The following is a 17321-nucleotide window of genomic DNA, read 5'->3' on the forward strand; positions in this document are numbered from 1 at the left end:
AAAGAGTGAGCGCAGTGACTGTTTTATAGGTGTGTAATGGTCTTAATATGGGTCCTTAACATCTTGACTCTTTCCATGGACCAACAATTTGTGAGGCTTCCATTTCGGTGGACTCTTCTCACAGATCACAGATTTACCTAAGCCTACATTGGAAAGTTGCAGCTTTATTTGTCACATTTTTTTCAGAGGTTAAGGAAACCAGTGGGCAAGGCCCAGAGCAGTCACAATTAGGACAAAGGTAACATGTCCCTTCGGGACGGAGGAGGGTGGGGTTAGGGTAAGGAACAAGGGATACCTAGACGAAGTAGATGTAGTTGAGCGCACTTTAGTTGAGCACGCCAGCTAGTGGACCCCATAGGTTCATAAAATCATTTCAAAAGGGCTCAGAGAGATGGAGAAGTCTAAACTAGAGGAAGGAATACTTCACCAAACAGACCCAAAGCAATCTCATCTCAGCTGTCAGCAAATGCCTAGAGAATTTTAGAGGAGAAACTAGAGAGTTAAATGCCGTATTTGAACATTCTGTTAGCTCAGTTACATCATCTTTTTGATAAGTATCAGGAAGGAGGACTATGCTTTCCAGTTGCTTTGCAGCCATAATATGCTGAGCTGGGTAAACCATATTTGATCCAGTATAATAAAACCAATGTTGCCAAGTCTTTTTGGGGGTGAGGGGGGCACGCAGCATGTGGTATTTTAGTTCCCTGACCAGGAATCGAACTGTGCCCCCTGCAGTGGAAGCACGGAGTTTGTTTTGTTTTGTTTTTAATTTATTTATTTTAATTGGAAGCTAATTACTACAATATTGTGGTGGTTTTTGCCATACATTCACATGAATCAGCCACGGGTGTACATGTGTTCCCCATCCTGAACCCCCGTCCCACCTCCCTCCCCATCCCATCCCTCAGGGTCATCCCAGTGCACCAGCCCCGAGCACCCTGTCTCATGCATCGAACCTGGACTGGCGATCTATTTAACATATGATAATATACATGTTTCAATGCTATTCTCTCAAATCATCCCACCCTCGCCACATGGTTCAAAAGTCTGTTCTTTACGTGTGTCTCTTTTGCTGTCTTGCATATAGGGTCATTGTTACCATCTTTTTAAATTCCATATATATGCATTAATATACTGTATTGGTGTTTTTCTTTCTGACTTACTTCACTCTGTAAAACAGGCTCCAGTTTCATCCGCCTCATTAGAACTGATTCAAATGCATTCTTTTTTTTTTCCCATTTATTTTTATTAGTTGGAGGCTAATTACTTTACATCATTGCAGTGGTTTTTGTCATACATTGAAATGAATTAGCCATGGATTTACATGTATTCCCCATCCCGGTCCCCCCTCCCACCTCCTTCTCCACCCGATCCCTCTGGGTCTTCCCAGTGCACCAAGCCCGAGCACTTGTCTCATGCACCCAACCTGGGCTGGTGATCTGTGTCACCCTAGATAATATACATGTTTCGATGCTGTTCTCTTGAAACATCCCACCCTCACCTTCTCCCAGAGTCACAAGTCTGTTCTATACATCTGAGTCTCTTTTTCTGTTTTGCATATACGGTTATCGTTACCATCTTTCTAAATTCCATATATATGTGTTAGTATACTGTAATGGTCTTTATCTTTCTGGCTTACTTCGCTCTGTATAATGGGCTCCAGTTTCATCCATGTCATTAGAACTGATTCAAATGAATTCTTTTTAATGGCTGAATAATATTCCATTGTGTATATGTACCACAGCTTTCTTATCCATTCGTCTGCTGATGGACGTCTAGGTTGTGGAATTGGGGAGTTTTAATCACTGGACCACCAGGAAATCCCCCAAGCCATCTAGTCCATCGACATTAAGTTGCCATCCTTCATTTCAGTTCAAGTCCAGGGGGAACAAAATCTCCTTGGATTATGATTATCCATGGTTTCCAATGAAACAAGGTTCTAAATCTTTAAAAGAACTAATTTTAGATGACTTGATTCATTGCATCATCGAGGGCCATCCAGCACTTAAGGTTTACAGTGTTGTAAAAGATTAGTGGCCAAAATCAAACTTCCTCCTCTTTAATTACTAACATAAGCTGTTGAAATACTTTCTAGGCCCAAGGTGGAGCCACTCCTGCCTAGGTGCCACATCAGCAAACCAAAATTTAGATCACTTTTGTATCCCTTTAAATGCTCTGCTTGACCAGAAACGCAGTACAATTGTCCCTAGCATCAGTGGGGGATTGGATCTAGGACCTCTGGGGAGACCAAATTCCGTGGATGCTCAAGTCCCTTATAAAAATGGTAGTAGAGTTGGTTCTTTACATCTGAATTCTGCATTGAATTCAACGAACCAGGGGTTAAACTTAATCCGCAGTTGGTTGAACCTGTGGTTGCTTAACCTATGGATATGGTGGGCCAACTGTGTGTGTAGTCAGCCAATTCCCAGACAGCAAGCCAACTCTGAGGTCTATACCTATTTCCTTGTTCCTTCTCATTCCAAACAAGGCTCACTATGTGGTCAACAGCTAATTAGATATTTTCTACTTTTCTCTTCCTTGTTGGTTATTATCTATCCCATAGAAGCTTCCTGCCTTTGTCCTATTTTGTGGTTCTTTGAATCTGTTTCAAAAAGTGTTAAATAAAATCTATCACTGGCATTGTCTTCTTTAATCATTTTTAACAAGCATTTTATGTCTTTTTAATGGCATTTAAAAATCACATCAACATGGTACATCACTGCTTACATCTTTCTGGGATATAAACTTATTTCATATCTGTACTTTGTTAAGATTTTAAACATTTTTCCAATTGCCCATGTAAACATCATTACACCTCTGTCAGAACACAAAACCTGCACATTTTAATTTTGTATAATGTTCATAAATTCATCACTTATGTAGTTCATCACTTATCATATCAGAACAATATCAAACTCGAATACATTTCAGCAACTTAAATTGTAATTTCAAATTAAAATTTTTTACTTGCCTTTGTTAACTATTCCAAAGGGAAGCTTAGTCCACACTACAGCAAGAGTTTAAAATATCCCTATTGTTTCAGTTATCTCTTGTTGTTTAACAGGTAAAATTTAACCGGATTAAAATAACAATCATTTGACTTATTTGCTCATAATTTGCAACTTGGGTGGAGCTTAATGGATATGACTGGTCCATATCTCTCTAATACTAATGAGAAAAAAGAAGGAAATAGAGGCTACACACAAGATAAAATCATGGACATAAAGCATGGAGATTTCCTTCACCATGGTGAGTCACCAGTAATTATTTAACTGTCATACAAAAAATACTTTAAAAATAATATTTCAACCTTAAAAGAACTCCTTGAATCAACATCTAGATGAACTTCCTGGACTCTAAAAGCACAGTCTGAAAGTATCTGACTCTCCTGACTTCAGTGTGTTTGTTACTTGGGTTCCCTCAAGATCCCTCCCTCCTCATGGCCTCCCCACATCTTTCCAGCTTCACATCTGCTTTTCTTAGGTCTGATTTTTAAGAAGATGATTGGACTTAATGTTCTAGGTTGGCAGACACTTGCAAGTTGCCATATGCTTTATCCAAGCAGCCATCAGCCTGTGGGCCATTTGGTACAGAAAATAGCCTTTTCTGTGCAAGCTTCAACTTGGGCCTGCCTCCCTCAAAGGGGCTGCAGGCTGGACAATTTCCTTTGAAATCAGGTGGGGAGATTGTCAGGCACCATAGTTGACAGCTGCCTCTTCTAGAACATCTCCCTAGGTTCTTCTTCTTGAACTAAACCTCACTCCCCCCTTTCCAAACTAGGTATGTGCTAAGTCACTTCAGTCCTGTCTAGTTTTTGCAACCATAGGGGCTAAGCCCATCAGGCTCCTCTGTCCATGGGATTCTCCAAGCAAGAATACTGAAGTGGGTTGCAATGCCCTCCTCCAGGGGATCTTCCCCACTCAGGGACTGAACCTGCCACTCTTATATCTCTTGCACTGGCAGACAGGTTTTCTACCACTAGCGCCACCTGTGAAGCCCAGGGATACTCTGAAGTATCCGGAGATCCTTAGTAGATGCTGTTCATGCCTCCAGGCCTATATACATCCCACCTCCTCTTCAAGAAAAGATGCTGTTTCCACTTCTGATTGCCTGGAAAACTACTTTTCTTTCAAGAATTGGTTCTAAGGTCATCGCATCTGCTGTCTTTCCTTATCCTTCTTGTAAGAAGAAACAGAATTTTAGGGACGTCAACTGACTTTCTGGATTCATGCTCATATACAAGGAGATCTAAGTCCAGATCTCTGACACAAGACGCTGTGTTATTCTCAATGTGAGAAAAGGAGAGTGACTCTTTCAAAGTAGAGATTCCTATTTACCTGATTCTAGAAATTTGGGAAGTTCGAAGACCACAAAGTTCCTTCAGTTCAGTTGCTCAGTCGTGTCCGACTCTTTGCACACCAGGCCTTCCTGTCCATCACCAATTCCCGGAGTTTACTCAAACTCATGTCCATTGAGTCGGTGTTGCCATCCAACCATCTCATCCTCTGTCGTCCCCCTCTCCTCCCTTCTTCAATCTTTCCCAGCATCAGGGTCTTTTCAAATGAGTCAGTTCTTCGCATCAGGTGTCCAAATTATTGGAGTTTCAGCTTCAACATCAGTCCTTCCAATGAATACTCAACGACTGATTTTCTTAAGTTCCTTAAATTGAAAGTGAAAGTGAAGTCGTGTCCGACTCCTTGTGACCCCATGGACTGTATAGCCGACCACGTTCCTCCGTCCGTGGTCACTTAACCAGGGGACAAGCGCAGTGAATCCGCGCATGCCCAGAGTGTCGACGCACGATTTCCCCGCCCCCTTCGGGCTCCGCGGGAAGCGGCTTTTCCTGCAACACTCCAGCCACTCCAGCTCCGAGTCCGGCGGAACTCAATTTCCACGCCGCACGTTCCCGCTCGGAAGAGGCGGCCGAGGCGCTTGTGGGGCAGCAGCATGGCGCGGTCGGGGAATAAGGTAGAAAGATCAGTAGGCTTGGGCCTATGTCTATGCCCGGGGTTCGGAAAAGGTGGTTCGGAAGCAGGAATCATGGGATCACGGCGGTGCCAAGGAGTGTGGAGGGGAGTTCCGGTTGGCGGGCTGATCGAGCGATGCGCTGTGAGAGAGACTGGGCGTTTGGAGTCTGAAAAAAGGGAATTTAAGCCTCGCCCACTCCCCACCCCTGCCTCCTCTTCAGTCTTTCCGTGCTCCCTCTATCGCCCCCGGTCCTCATCCTGTCCCCGTCCCACGCCGACCTCCCCTCGGTACCTCTCCATCTCCAGCCTGCCGCCGACTCCTCCATTACTTCTGAATCTGGTTTTTAAAAATCTGTGAGGATGGACGTTAGTTATGGTAAGCACCAGTCCCACAGACTCGTAAAACATCAGAGAGGGATTGCAAGTGAAATAATTTGAAATGTAAAACATCCTTATTGTTGTTGTTTAGTCGCTAAGCCGCTTCTAACTCCTTTGCAACCCCATGGACTGTAGCCCGCCAGGCTTCTCTGTCCCTGGGATTTCCCAGGCAAGAAGGCTGGAGTCAGTTGCCATTTCCTTCTCCAGAGACTCTAACCAACCCAAAGATCACAGCCACCTGGGAAGCCCCGTTCTATTACTACCTCTATAGTAATCGAATAGCAAATATTTTGCATTTATTGAAAGCTTACTCTGATGAAGCACTGATCTAAAGGCTTTATTCCTGTCTGTCTTAATCTTCACCACAAGCCAGGAGTTGAAACGTTTTTTCTCCTTTACAGTTGAGAAAAGCAAAGCTTAAAGAAAGTGATTAGCCCCCAAGGTCACCCAGCCCATAAGCGGTAGAATCCGAATTTGAACACAAGCTCTCTGCTCTCAGAGCTCTGGAGAATGTTTCTCTTGCTAGAAAACGATGGTTCTCAGTGACCCAGGTTAATAACGTATGATGATGAATTTTTTAAATAGTGTTTTCAGTATAGGCAGAAAGTGGTACTTGTCTCTTGACGGATCACTAGAGGTAGGTGTATTCGGAGGAGTTGTTTATTCGTGTATCCATCTGTAGTCTCAAGAACTAGGCCCTTTATTAGGCAACTGGTATACAGATAGGAGTTGGAGCAGGTGGTCTCTAGTGCCCTCGCCTCCCCAGAGGAAAATACTGATTAAAATGGTTATAAACATATGCCATGCACCTCCTTTATTCCTTTCAGCTGCTGAAAACTTTCAGCTCTATTAAAGCAGATGTTTATGGCAGGTGGACTTGTAGCAAAATTCTAATACTTGCTTCAGTGTTTAAATGAGGGGGGGGCACTCTGCTGCTCTTTTTCTTTTTCCTGGTTTTCTTACTGCTGTCAGAAAAGAGCTTGAGATACTACATAGACCATTCTCTGCTTTCAGATAAGTTCCATACTGTGAAACCCTTTGTTGACATTTTTGGAGAGCTGATTCCTGGCAAAGGACTTTTAGTCCTCTTTTTTTTAGAGTTTTCTTTTTTAAAAGTAGCTTTATGGAAAAAAAAAAGGTAGCTTTATGAACTTATTTATATATTAAGTAAGTGCAGCAGCATATTTGGGGACTCTCTAACTTTTTTAAAGATTCTTATGGTCAGAGCATTGGAACTATGGGATGTAAATTTTGTTGCCCTCAAAGGAATTTCTCCAAACATGCTGTTTATAACCTGGAGCTCTCTTAATATTAGTGCATTGTGTTTAATTTTTTTGTAAATTAGGGAAAAACTTAAATAGTCCTTCCTTTCCATAATTTTGCCTTGCCTGAGATGTAACCAAATTAGATATCATCTATAATGTCCCTGATAAGAGCTCATCCAGGTTTTTCAAAGAATTCTAGGGTCAGGAGATAGTTGTTTCAGAAAACAATTTCATTGGTTACTTCTAGGTATCATTTTTTCCTCCCTTCAGTTTAGTTCAGTCGCTCATTTGTGACTCTGGATGAGTTCCTATCAGGGACGTTATAAATGATATCTAATTTGGTTACATCTCAGGCAAGGCAAAACTATGGAAAGGAAAGACTATTTAAGTCACTCTTTGTGACCCCATGGACCGCAGCACACCAGGCCTCCCTGTCCATCACCAACTCCCAGAGCTTATTCAAACCCATGTTCATTGAGTCGGTGGTGCCACCCAACCGTCTAATCCTCTGTCTTCCCCTTCTCCTCCCGCCTTCAATCTTTCCCAGCATCAGGGTCTTTTCCAGTGAGTCAGTTCTTCGCATCAGGTGGCCAAAGTATTGGAGCTTCAGCTTCAGCATCAGTCCTTCCAATGAATATTCAGGACTGATTTCCTTCAGGATGTACTGGTTGGATCTCCTTGCAGTCCAAGGGACTCTCAAGAGTCTTCTCCAACACCACAGTTCAAAAGCATCAATTCTTCAGTGCTCAGTTTTCTTTATAGTCCAACTCTCACATCCATACATGACTCCTGGAAAAACCATAGCTTTGACAAGACAGACCTTTGTTGGCAAAGTAATGTCTCTGTTTTTTAATATGGTGTCTAGGTTGGTCATAATGGAGTCAAATCAATTTCTTTGTAACTTCCATCTGTTAATCCTGTTATCTCTCTTGCAGAGCTGTTTTTTTGTAACACAGCTGTCAACTATATGAGGATAACAATCACGTTGCTCTAAACCTCCTTGTCTGGTTCAAATAGTCAGTTTTTTCCACCTGTTCCACTTATCACATATGCTCCAGATCTGTCTCTAACCTGCTTGTTTCATATTCAGTTGTAATTAGTCTTATAAGATGTGATGATCTGAACTGCTCAGAGTTTGTCAAATGTGGTCCAGTCAGTACAAAGCTAGGTGAGACTGTCAGTCAATGTCAGAGGACGTTAACTCTGGAAAAGACTTTAGATCTCATTTAGTTCACTTAGTCCAACAACTGCTTCCTGCCTCCACAGATTAGCAGTGAAGTTCAGTGACATGCCTGAGAATGTAGCTATGTGGTAAGAAAGATGGGAGTGATTCCAGGTCTCCAGATTGCTAATCTAGTCTTTTTTTAAGCCATTAAACCTCTCTTTTCCTTCCATGAATTGACTACAACATTGAAAATATTTTTTTTATCATACCATTTAGGACCGAAAATATTTCAGAGGGTGGAATAGGGTAGGTATTGGGAATCTACTACTATAGCCATGCCATACTGGTGATGTTTTATAATCCACCCTGAAATTGTGAGCTGCTGTTTGTTTAGGCCTCCTCCAACCCAATTCAGTTAAATTTTGGATGCCAAATGTAGGACTTTACATGTATCCGTTTTACTTTCAGTTTATGTTTGCCCTATTTCCTCAGTCCCCAATATGCATGATTACTAGCCAGTGACTAGTCTTTATTTGGTTTCCTCTCCCTAAAACTCCCCTTGTTCACGGACTAACTCCTGCTCATTCTTTAGTTCACCCAAGGATCATATCTAGAAAGTCTTTCCGCTTCCTTACCTGTCCTCTGTCGCTTCCACCAGTCTTGGGTAGAGGCCCCTCCTATGTGCTGTCTTGCCCACTGCATACCTCGGTCATGAAATATTGCGCTGGTGTCATTTATGTGTCTGTGTCCCCTACTAGAATAGATTTGGTGTCTTAGTCTTCATTTTAGATTCTCAGTTTACAAACAGATTCAAATGATTGGAGTATATCATTTTAGCATATATAGATTGTGACAGTCACCTATTGCCACAAAAATGCTTTATGGCAAACTATACTCCAGATCAGTGGCTTGCAACAAAAGCATCTGTCCTCATGCCGTGGGTCTGCAGATCAGTTGAATTTTTTGACTTGGTGGATTTGGGGCTGAGCTGGGCTGGACTTAGCTGTTGCCTGCAGGTTGTTTTCAGATCTGCTCCCCATGGGTTTGCTCAGGCTCAGGCCAAAGGAGCAGCAGCTACTTGGACCATGCTCCTGTGCTGGTAGGTAAGATACTTTGTAGCTTTCAGAAATAGCAGGACTATTTAAAGTTTCTCCACAGTAAAAATTTATATGTCTTACATCCATTCTCTCTGTTGAACAACTCCCCTCCCTTTATCATGCATCCCCTGAATATCTGAGTGAAATAAGCAAAGGACACATCCTTTGTTTTCTTTTTTTAATGACCATTAATATTTTCTCACACACTCTGGGACTTCATTTCTAGGCAGCAGTGGTGCTGTGTATGGATGTGGGCTTTGCCATGAGTAACTCCTTTCCTGGTGAAGAATCCCCATTTGAACTAGCAAAGAAGGTGATGACCATGTTCGTGCAGCGACAGGTAAGATTCAGAATGGTCCTGAGCTTGTAACTCATGGTTTCACTGTCTGTGGCTTCAACTTAGTAATGCAAGATGCCCGCTTCTTTATGTTGTCTACCCTCAGTGTTTGGGGTATCCTGAGGAATTATTCTTATACACACTCACATGGAAGTCCAGCTGCCATTACAGCCTGATGTTTTTTCTTTTCTCGTTTGGCTCCTCCACTGGATATTGCAGCTTTTCCAAAACAAGAGGCAATGTAATGTTTAAACGTGTAACCGCAATAACCAGATGACCTGGGTTTGAATGCTTGCTCTGCCATGTCACTTACTAACCTTGCTATCTTGAGTAAGTCTTTCAACTACTCTGTGCCTATTCCATTTACCTTTTACTGGTTACAGACTACCCTCCCAAAACTTATTGTCTTAAATGACAGTTTAAGAAAGTCATCCCGTGTGGTTTTGTGAGATAGCTGGGTGTCTGCGTTGGGTGGTTCTCTCTGAGGCCCTTTGTTCAGGTACACTCAGTGGTGGCTGGGGCCGAGTCTTCTCAAGGTTCAGCGGGGCCCTTCATGTACATCCGAGATGGCTCGCTCCTGTGGCTGGTAGTGCTGCCTTCTGCTGGCTGTGTGCTTGGTTGGAACTGTCCCCCAGAACCCTTACATGTGGCCTCTGCATGTCGCTTGGGATGCTCAGTATAGCAGTTGGTTCTAAATATCCAAGACTGGATATTCTAAGAGACCTGCTCCTGTGACTTTTTATGACCTAGCTCTATAAGTCCCAGAAAGTCATTTCCACTGCCTTCTGTTAGTCGGGTCACTTAGGTAACTCACATTCAGTGGGGCAGAAGGGGGCAGGAATTAGACTCCCCTGTTGTTTTCAAGCGTAGCCTCTGAGTACAGAGAGAGAAGGAATGGATGGAGGCCACTTTGGAGACTCTACACGATGCTTCAGTGTCCTGTGTGTCAAATAGGGGAAAATAATAGTACCTCTAAGAATAAAGTGCTTAGAACAGTACTTGGTGTATTGTAAACACTGTATATGTTTTTATTATCATTATTACTACAGTTATTCATTTCTGCCCTTTCTACCTGGTCTGACTGCTGCTTTTGCTAAGTCCATGAAGCTCTGCTTCATCCACTGCTTCCCCAGACACCTCTGTGCTTCTTCTGGGTGTTGCCTTTTCCACATGGAACTACTACCTCCCACCTGTCATCCAAGATTATTTTTTACAAATTCTGATAACCTGAAGCCCTAACCTAATGTCTTAAAGAAGACAAGAATGCTCCTAACCCCATTCTTGGTTATAGTAATTTGTGTTGGTGATATTTAAGTAGTGCTGTTGTGCCCCTGTGTAGTGTGTGTATAGTTTTTAAAGAGTAGCAGTGCTTTTGGCCTTTATTTTTGGCTCTGCCCCTTGCATGGGAGTCAGAGTGAATCTGGAAGGCCAGGAGACAAAACCTGATGTCACTCCCATGCTACATGGAATTTTCCTCCCCTCTCCTGACTGAGACTCTGTTGTCAAGTAAGAATACCTTGCCTGAAGATGAATATTTGTGCGGGATACAGCTAGAACTCTCGCTGGCCCGCCCCATGGGTGTGCTGGAAATATTTGAACCCCGGCAACTGGGACCTTCCCTCCATGTACAACCGGCGATTGTTGCAGAACTCGTAACAGACTGGAATTGTTATCAGCAGAGAGAGATGAAGAATGACAGAATTCCATCCTTTACACATGCAGCCTTCTTCTTACTAATGGCTTATGTTAATGAGTAGGTGAGAACAGGACTGCCTTTTGTATCATACTATTTCTTGTTTTTTTAATTTCATTATGAAATGCTTCATAAAAGAAGCAAATACAGAGAATAATATAATGGAAAGCTATTTTCCCATCGTCTAAAGCTATATAGCCCTAAAGTTTTACACTATTTGTTTGATTTCTTTTTCTTTTCTTTCTTAAAAAATCTTAAATTAAGGCCTCCTGTGTGTACCCTCCTAACACTTTTCTTTCCTCTTCCTCCCCTCCTTTCCTCAGAATTTTCAGTTATTACTTTGCATATTTTATGCTTTGGATTTAAGTGTATTTGTAAATAATATTTAGTATTGTATGAAGCTCTCAAAAGTATGTGTAGTAGTATTATGCAGTACATATAATTCCACAAGTTACTTTTTCTCAACCTTATGTTTTTGAGATTTATTCATGCTGGTAAACACTGAACAAATTCATTTTTTTTTAACTAGGGTATAATATTCCATTGTATAAATATTTTGCAGTGTGTTTTTGCATTCTTCAGTTGATTGTTTTCAGTTTTGCCCTGTTATGAACAGTGCTGAAGTGAACTTAAACTTTCTTGTCCCTTATCTTCTTGCGTACATGTGTAAGGGCTTCTCTATAGTGTATATACCTACAGGTGAAATTGCTGGGACATAGAATATGAACCAGTAATTTTTTTAATCTCTGGAAAACTTCAACCAGGGATAGTCATTCCAGAAAGACAGACTAAAATCTTTTCAAGTCATCTGTAATTAGTTTTCACTGAGAATGAGAGTCTGATTTGGGTGGAAGCACATCAAAGAAACTCATCCAAAGCAGTTAGTGCCTACCCATGCCTCCACCACAAAGTGTGTTGAAAGGACGGGACCTTTAGTCAATGAAGAAGTCCGCTTAGAACCTAGGAATTGTCATTGCCCATCAATCCCAGGGGCCAGTTAGCCCAGTATCCTGTTGTTGCCAATGGCCCCAGGGGCCTCCCAAGGGGAAATATGGTTGTCTTGCTCCCGGAAGGTTAACTGTCTGTGGCTTCCAGGTGGTACTGTGTGATTTGCAGCCTTCTCACGTACTCCTCTAGGTGTTCGCTGAAAGCAAAGATGAAGTTGCCTTAGTCCTTTTTGGTACCGATGGCACGGAGAATGCCCTTGCTGGTGAGGATCAGTATCAGAGCATCACAGTGCACAGACACCTGATGCTCCCGGATTTTGACCTGCTGGAGGACATTGAAAGCAAAATCCAACCTGGTTCTCAACAAGCTGACTGTATCCTTTTCTCAGCCAGAGAAGACTCTGAAGAAATTTCCTTTAATCTGGGGAATTGTCCTCTAAGTTCAGTGAGGTTCTTTAAGAGTCCTTGCTCTGAGTATATGGACATTTTTGGCACTGAGGACATCATGGATGTGATGCGCAAAGGACTTAATGTGAAATTAGTTACACATTACTTGGTTGGGTGCCTGGACTCCAAACCCTCCAGTCTCTGCCCTAGTGACATTGAGAGGATGGGAAGTACCAGAAGGGTGTGTGTGTGTTGGCTGTGTGCAGAAGGCGTGGTGGTGGCGATAGTTAGATGTGTTTGGACGCAGTGCTGTACAGAGTCCAGCATTAGCGTTCTCCTAGCCTTCCTGCATGGAGGATGTGTGTATGCCAAAAATCAGACCGATGCCCCAACTGTGAGACTCAACAATTTCTTCCACAGGTGCCCTGGTTTTAAGGTGTCCTGTTCTTATTTTTTTTTGAACAGTGATGCCATCTCTGGTCACCGGGAGGTGCTGCTGTGCTGGGAGTGACTTACAGATGCTACATTATGGCTCACTTCATGTGTAAGAATGGGCTGTACTCACAGAAGATGAGTTCTAGATACAGTAAAATGGCATCACAGTTTTTCATTAAGTGAGTGGAATATGTGAGATTACCTTTCAGCTTACTTCATTTTTCCTGGTTATATGTTCTAGGGAGTCTACTTTGATTTTTAATATATATATGGATATATGTTAGTGAAATAAACTGGGAAGAAGGGCACTTGGGCAAGTACTTTTAAGTCATCACACAGTCAGCCCAGCGTCCACAGGTTCCAGCACTGGATCTCACTGGGGAAAAGTTGCATTTTGTGGGGGGTAAAGGGACTGTTTGGTGTGATCTTCTGCCCTTAACCAGCTGAGTCCTGGATGCCCTCATCGTCTGCATGGATTTGATTCAGGAAGAAACTGTGTAAGTATCTCAGCTGAAGAGAGCTGGAAATGAACGTCTCAGTGTGGAATCAGACTGGAAAATGAACCCTTCACGGCTGTGGTTGTAGTACCTGCAAACCCAGGGGTTGAACCCGGGTCTCCCGACTGCAGGTGGACTCTTTACTGTCTAGTCACCGGGGAAGCCGGGAGGGGTCCTTGTTTATATTCTACCTTCTGAAGGCTGGAAGGGGGTCCTTTTTTATCATAGTGACTGCACCTTTAACTGAGATGGTTAAAGTTTGGAAATCAGAGACCTGGTATTTCCATAATGCTCAGAAATTTTGCCTAAGACGTTTGAAGTGTGAGTCACAACTGGGTTGATTATGTGTTTAGTAAGAACTTAGCATCAACAGCACATGGACTTCTAGAGTGTAAGCACATTGTTAACTGGAGCTAATTGATTCCTTACCCTTTTTCTGCTCAGTGACCAAGTACATTTGAATTTGTAGGAGATCTAGAAGAATGATTTGTTAACGTGCTGACTCTGTCTTCTAGAGGAAAGAAGTTTGAGAAGAGGCATATTGAAGTGTTCACTGACCTCAGCAGCCCGTTCAGCAGAGATCAGCTGGATGTTATAATTCATAACCTGAAGAAATCTGGCATCTCCCTGCAGTTCTTGTAAGACCATACGAATAGTCATTGTGCGCAGCTCTTGTGCTCTCGTGATGCGGTGACAGGACCCCTTCATAGAGCGCGTGGTTTGCAGGAGTCCTCTCTGCTCTCGAGTCAGAATCTGCCACATCAGTAACTTGAGCCAGCACTCATTGATTCCTCTCTGTGTTCCGGTAACTCTTCTGAGTTTTGATGATAAAGGGATGAAAGTCCCAGTGAAACATGGGAATTTGGCTCTGTAGCAGATGTTTGCTTGTGCTGTTCTTAGACTCAAAGAACTGAGGAATTAGAGAAATCTATTAAGATCATCCAGTTCATCCCCTGCCTGCGTAGAAGACTTTACCCAACAGTTACCAGATTGGTAGTGTCTTCTCTTACATGTCCTAGAGAACTGTGTCTTAAAGACAGTAGATATTTTTAGGATAGAGAGGAATGTCAACTTGGGAACCATTTGAAACACATATGCTTATTTTTAACTCTTTTTCAGATCTAAAGGATACATACATGTTTGTAAAATGTAATTTGCTGTGTGTATTTACAGATGAGGTAAAAAACTTAGGGGGAAAATATATTTCACAATTTGCTACGGAGAGAGTCCCTCCTCTCTCACTAACTTGAATTTCCCCTCCAGGTACTTTCTTTATTTTATATCGCTTACAGAAAGTTCTTTTCACTACACTAATCCTTCCTGCTCCATCTAAAACCTGTTTTTCCTTGTCCTATTTTTTTGGTAAAACCAGAGTGATAGTATAGAATGTTGAATTATTAGTCTCTGGGGACACTCATTTTTCAGATTGAGAGTTCTACCAGGAAGCCTCCAGCTCCGAGTGGTAAGCCCATGGCTTCTTTAAAATGTCTGCCATGGGGAATTAAGAACCTCTCTTGCATGTATGTACTTCTTAAGACTGCTGAGGGGGCATCTCCTTTCTGTGGAAAAATGGCTCAGAATAAGCCATCAAGCTGATACTTGTTAAGATGGTACTTCAGAGAAATTAAGTGCTTTTTAAGTGATTCTTCTTACTGAGTCGAGGTTTTCTCAGCACTTCAAAAGCCCAGCGTGGTTTCTGTTCCCTGCTCATAATCTCAGACGTCTTTGCATCCTTCACACATCCTGTACTTCTGTCAGTTTCACTGGAAAGGGCTACTTTTCCTTTTGTGTGAACAATACTGTAAAGCAAGCTGAGACAGAACAGAGCCTTTTCTTCCACTGCCTTGGTATTTGACTGGTTGTTTATAAAATGCTGATTTGATTGTTTAACTCTCTCTTCCTTTGCTGCAGACCTGAAAGTAGAGTTTTCTTGTTTGGTGTCTCCCATGTATGATTGATTCTTATAGTTGGACCAGACCTTCCTGACCCTTTTTTTTCATCATCCCTTCTTCCTGGTTGATGCTCTAGAAGCAGCAATAGTCTCATGCAAACATGTTGTGCCATATCCTGCTTCCTGGAATCTCTTTTTTCATGTAATGCAGGACATCACATTTGTCATGCAAACAATATGTAGAAAAAAGTGTCAATGGGAAACTTTGTTTTAATGATGGCAGATAAAATGATAAAGGAATCACCTTAAAAATCCACATGGGATGACTAACAGATAATGTTGAGTAAACTGAAGAAGCTGTTTGTGTCTCTAGGGACAAAGTGGGGTGACATGCTACAGTGGAAAGAACCTTGCTCTTTCAGTCAGATGACCAGGTCTTTGCTCCATCACTTACTAGCTATGCGGCTTTGGCTAAATTATTTTATCTCTGTATATTCCGTTTCTCTTCAAAAGATGAAGATAGAAATCTCTGTCTACCTATAAACAAAGATGAAATGAGATTGTTTATATGAAAGCATTTCTAAAGTGTCATATGGATTATTATCATAAAATGTGTTTCATTGGTTTACTTTTCAATTTGTATATTGATTATTGACTATTCCCATGACTGTTCATCCCAATCTAGTTTTAGTCTCATTTCAGTCAAACAACTGGTGTGAAGCAAGAACAAAATTGGTTTCACTTATTTCTAGCAATTAACTGATTTCTGTGTAAGAATTTTATATCTAAAATAATGATGATAATGTTTGTGTTATAAGTATTTTAACACTTTATCTTACTGATCTTTATGATAACCTTGAGAAATCACTAATGGGCATTTGTTTGTTATTTTTGTCTGCCTAGAATGTCACCCAGCTTTTTTCTAGGAAGCATTTCTTCCTACTCTTTACCCTTATGGCTTGAATGAAAGCTGACCCCTTCTAGATCTGGCCCCCAGGTTACCACTGATTCCTGCTTTTGATTTTGTTTTTTTTTAATTGGAGAGTAGAGGGTTAAACCCTCAGTCCCTCTTTGGTAGTGGGATTGGGCTTTATGAGCTTGCGGGTGTTCAGAAGCAATGTGGAGGGCCAGCATAAAGGCAAATGAAGATGGAATACGGAGGTAGAGTTGAAGGGTCCCAGAATCCTTGTGGTGTTTGAGACTTTGGATCTAGTCATCCTAAGGCCATGTGCAACCTTGCCCTTTCAATTATTTTGTTATGTAAGCCAATAAATTTCCCCCATAAAATTCCAAACCAAAGAGGCTTCAGTTACTTGAAACTGGTAAGAGTACTGGCTAAGGTAGCTGAGTGCTATTTGACAGCTGAGGAATGTAAAGCTCAGAGAAGTTGACTGACATGCCCATTTTCTCATAGCTAGTGAGTAGCAGTCACAGAATTGGAAGCCAGTTTATTATTTGGCTCAGAACTTGTCTTCTTAACTACTGCTGATCTTTTCTTGATAGTTTGCCTTTCCCAATTGGCAAGCAAGGTGGAGCTGGGGACAGAGGAGATGGCAGGTTGCTCTCAGACCACCACGGGCCTTCCTTTCCTCCAAAAGGAATCACTGAGCAGCAAAAAGAAGGTATTCAGATGGTGAAAAAGATGATGATGTCTTTAGAAGGTGAAGATGGGCTGGAGGAAATTTATTCCTTTAGGTAAGAAGTGAAAACATTGTCTACAAATTTCAGTTGTAAGCATATTCCTTTCTCCTTTGATCGGAGAGCTCTCTAATGCTTTTCCTTTTCTGAGCCATTCTTGAATTAGCAGTTATACTAACACTTTAATAAATACTCTGGTCTTTACTAAAGAAATGGTGTACCAGCCTCTAATCCCTTTCTTTGAAGTTTGCAGGTTGGCACAAGGTTTCTCCTTTATTTCCAGGACTGTCAGGAGAGGTTGGAAATATACAGATATTAATGAAGGATTTAACAAGTCAAATGATAAAAGATGAGGTGGTAGATTTCTTCTTTATGCCAACCTTGGGGTACATTTCTCAGGCCCTTCCTTGTCATACACCTAAAAAATATTCTTAATTATAAAAGTGGTATCAGATCTGAGATAATACTCAGTGTCCTCTTGTCCTCTGATTTAGGTTTTGGAGGCAGTATACTAGACTAGAGTAATTTTTTGCCATTTATTTCTTTATTTTTAGCTTTTTGACTGTGCTGTGCCGTGTGCATCCCGACCAGGGCTTGAAGCCGTGCCCCCTGCCGTGGAAGTGC

General features: G+C 41.9%; 1 protein-coding gene across 3 annotated transcripts in view; it reads left to right on the top strand.

The window, feature by feature from the left end:
* Window positions 1–4798: 4798 nt before the first annotated feature.
* XRCC5 (X-ray repair cross complementing 5) overlaps window positions 4799–17321 on the top strand; it is a 79836-nt gene continuing 67313 nt past the window's right edge. The window contains exons 1-6 of one of the 3 annotated variants that reach the window (XM_020896318.2): window positions 4799–4968; window positions 9099–9212; window positions 12040–12223; window positions 13120–13168; window positions 13684–13806; window positions 16563–16754. In XM_020896318.2, coding sequence (XP_020751977.1) covers window positions 4948–4968; window positions 9099–9212; window positions 12040–12223; window positions 13120–13168; window positions 13684–13806; window positions 16563–16754 — 683 coding nt within the window. In that variant the 5' untranslated portion in view covers window positions 4799–4947. Of the gene's footprint in view, window positions 4969–5022; window positions 5344–9098; window positions 9213–12039; window positions 12224–12248; window positions 12851–13119; window positions 13169–13683; window positions 13807–16562; window positions 16755–17321 lie in introns of those variants that run through there. The other 2 variants (XM_020896319.2, XM_020896321.2) reach the window with 2 other exon arrangements.

The sequence above is a fragment of the Odocoileus virginianus genome, chromosome 30 (genome assembly GCF_023699985.2).
Source record: "Odocoileus virginianus isolate 20LAN1187 ecotype Illinois chromosome 30, Ovbor_1.2, whole genome shotgun sequence".
Lineage (NCBI taxonomy): Eukaryota > Metazoa > Chordata > Mammalia > Artiodactyla > Cervidae > Odocoileus > Odocoileus virginianus.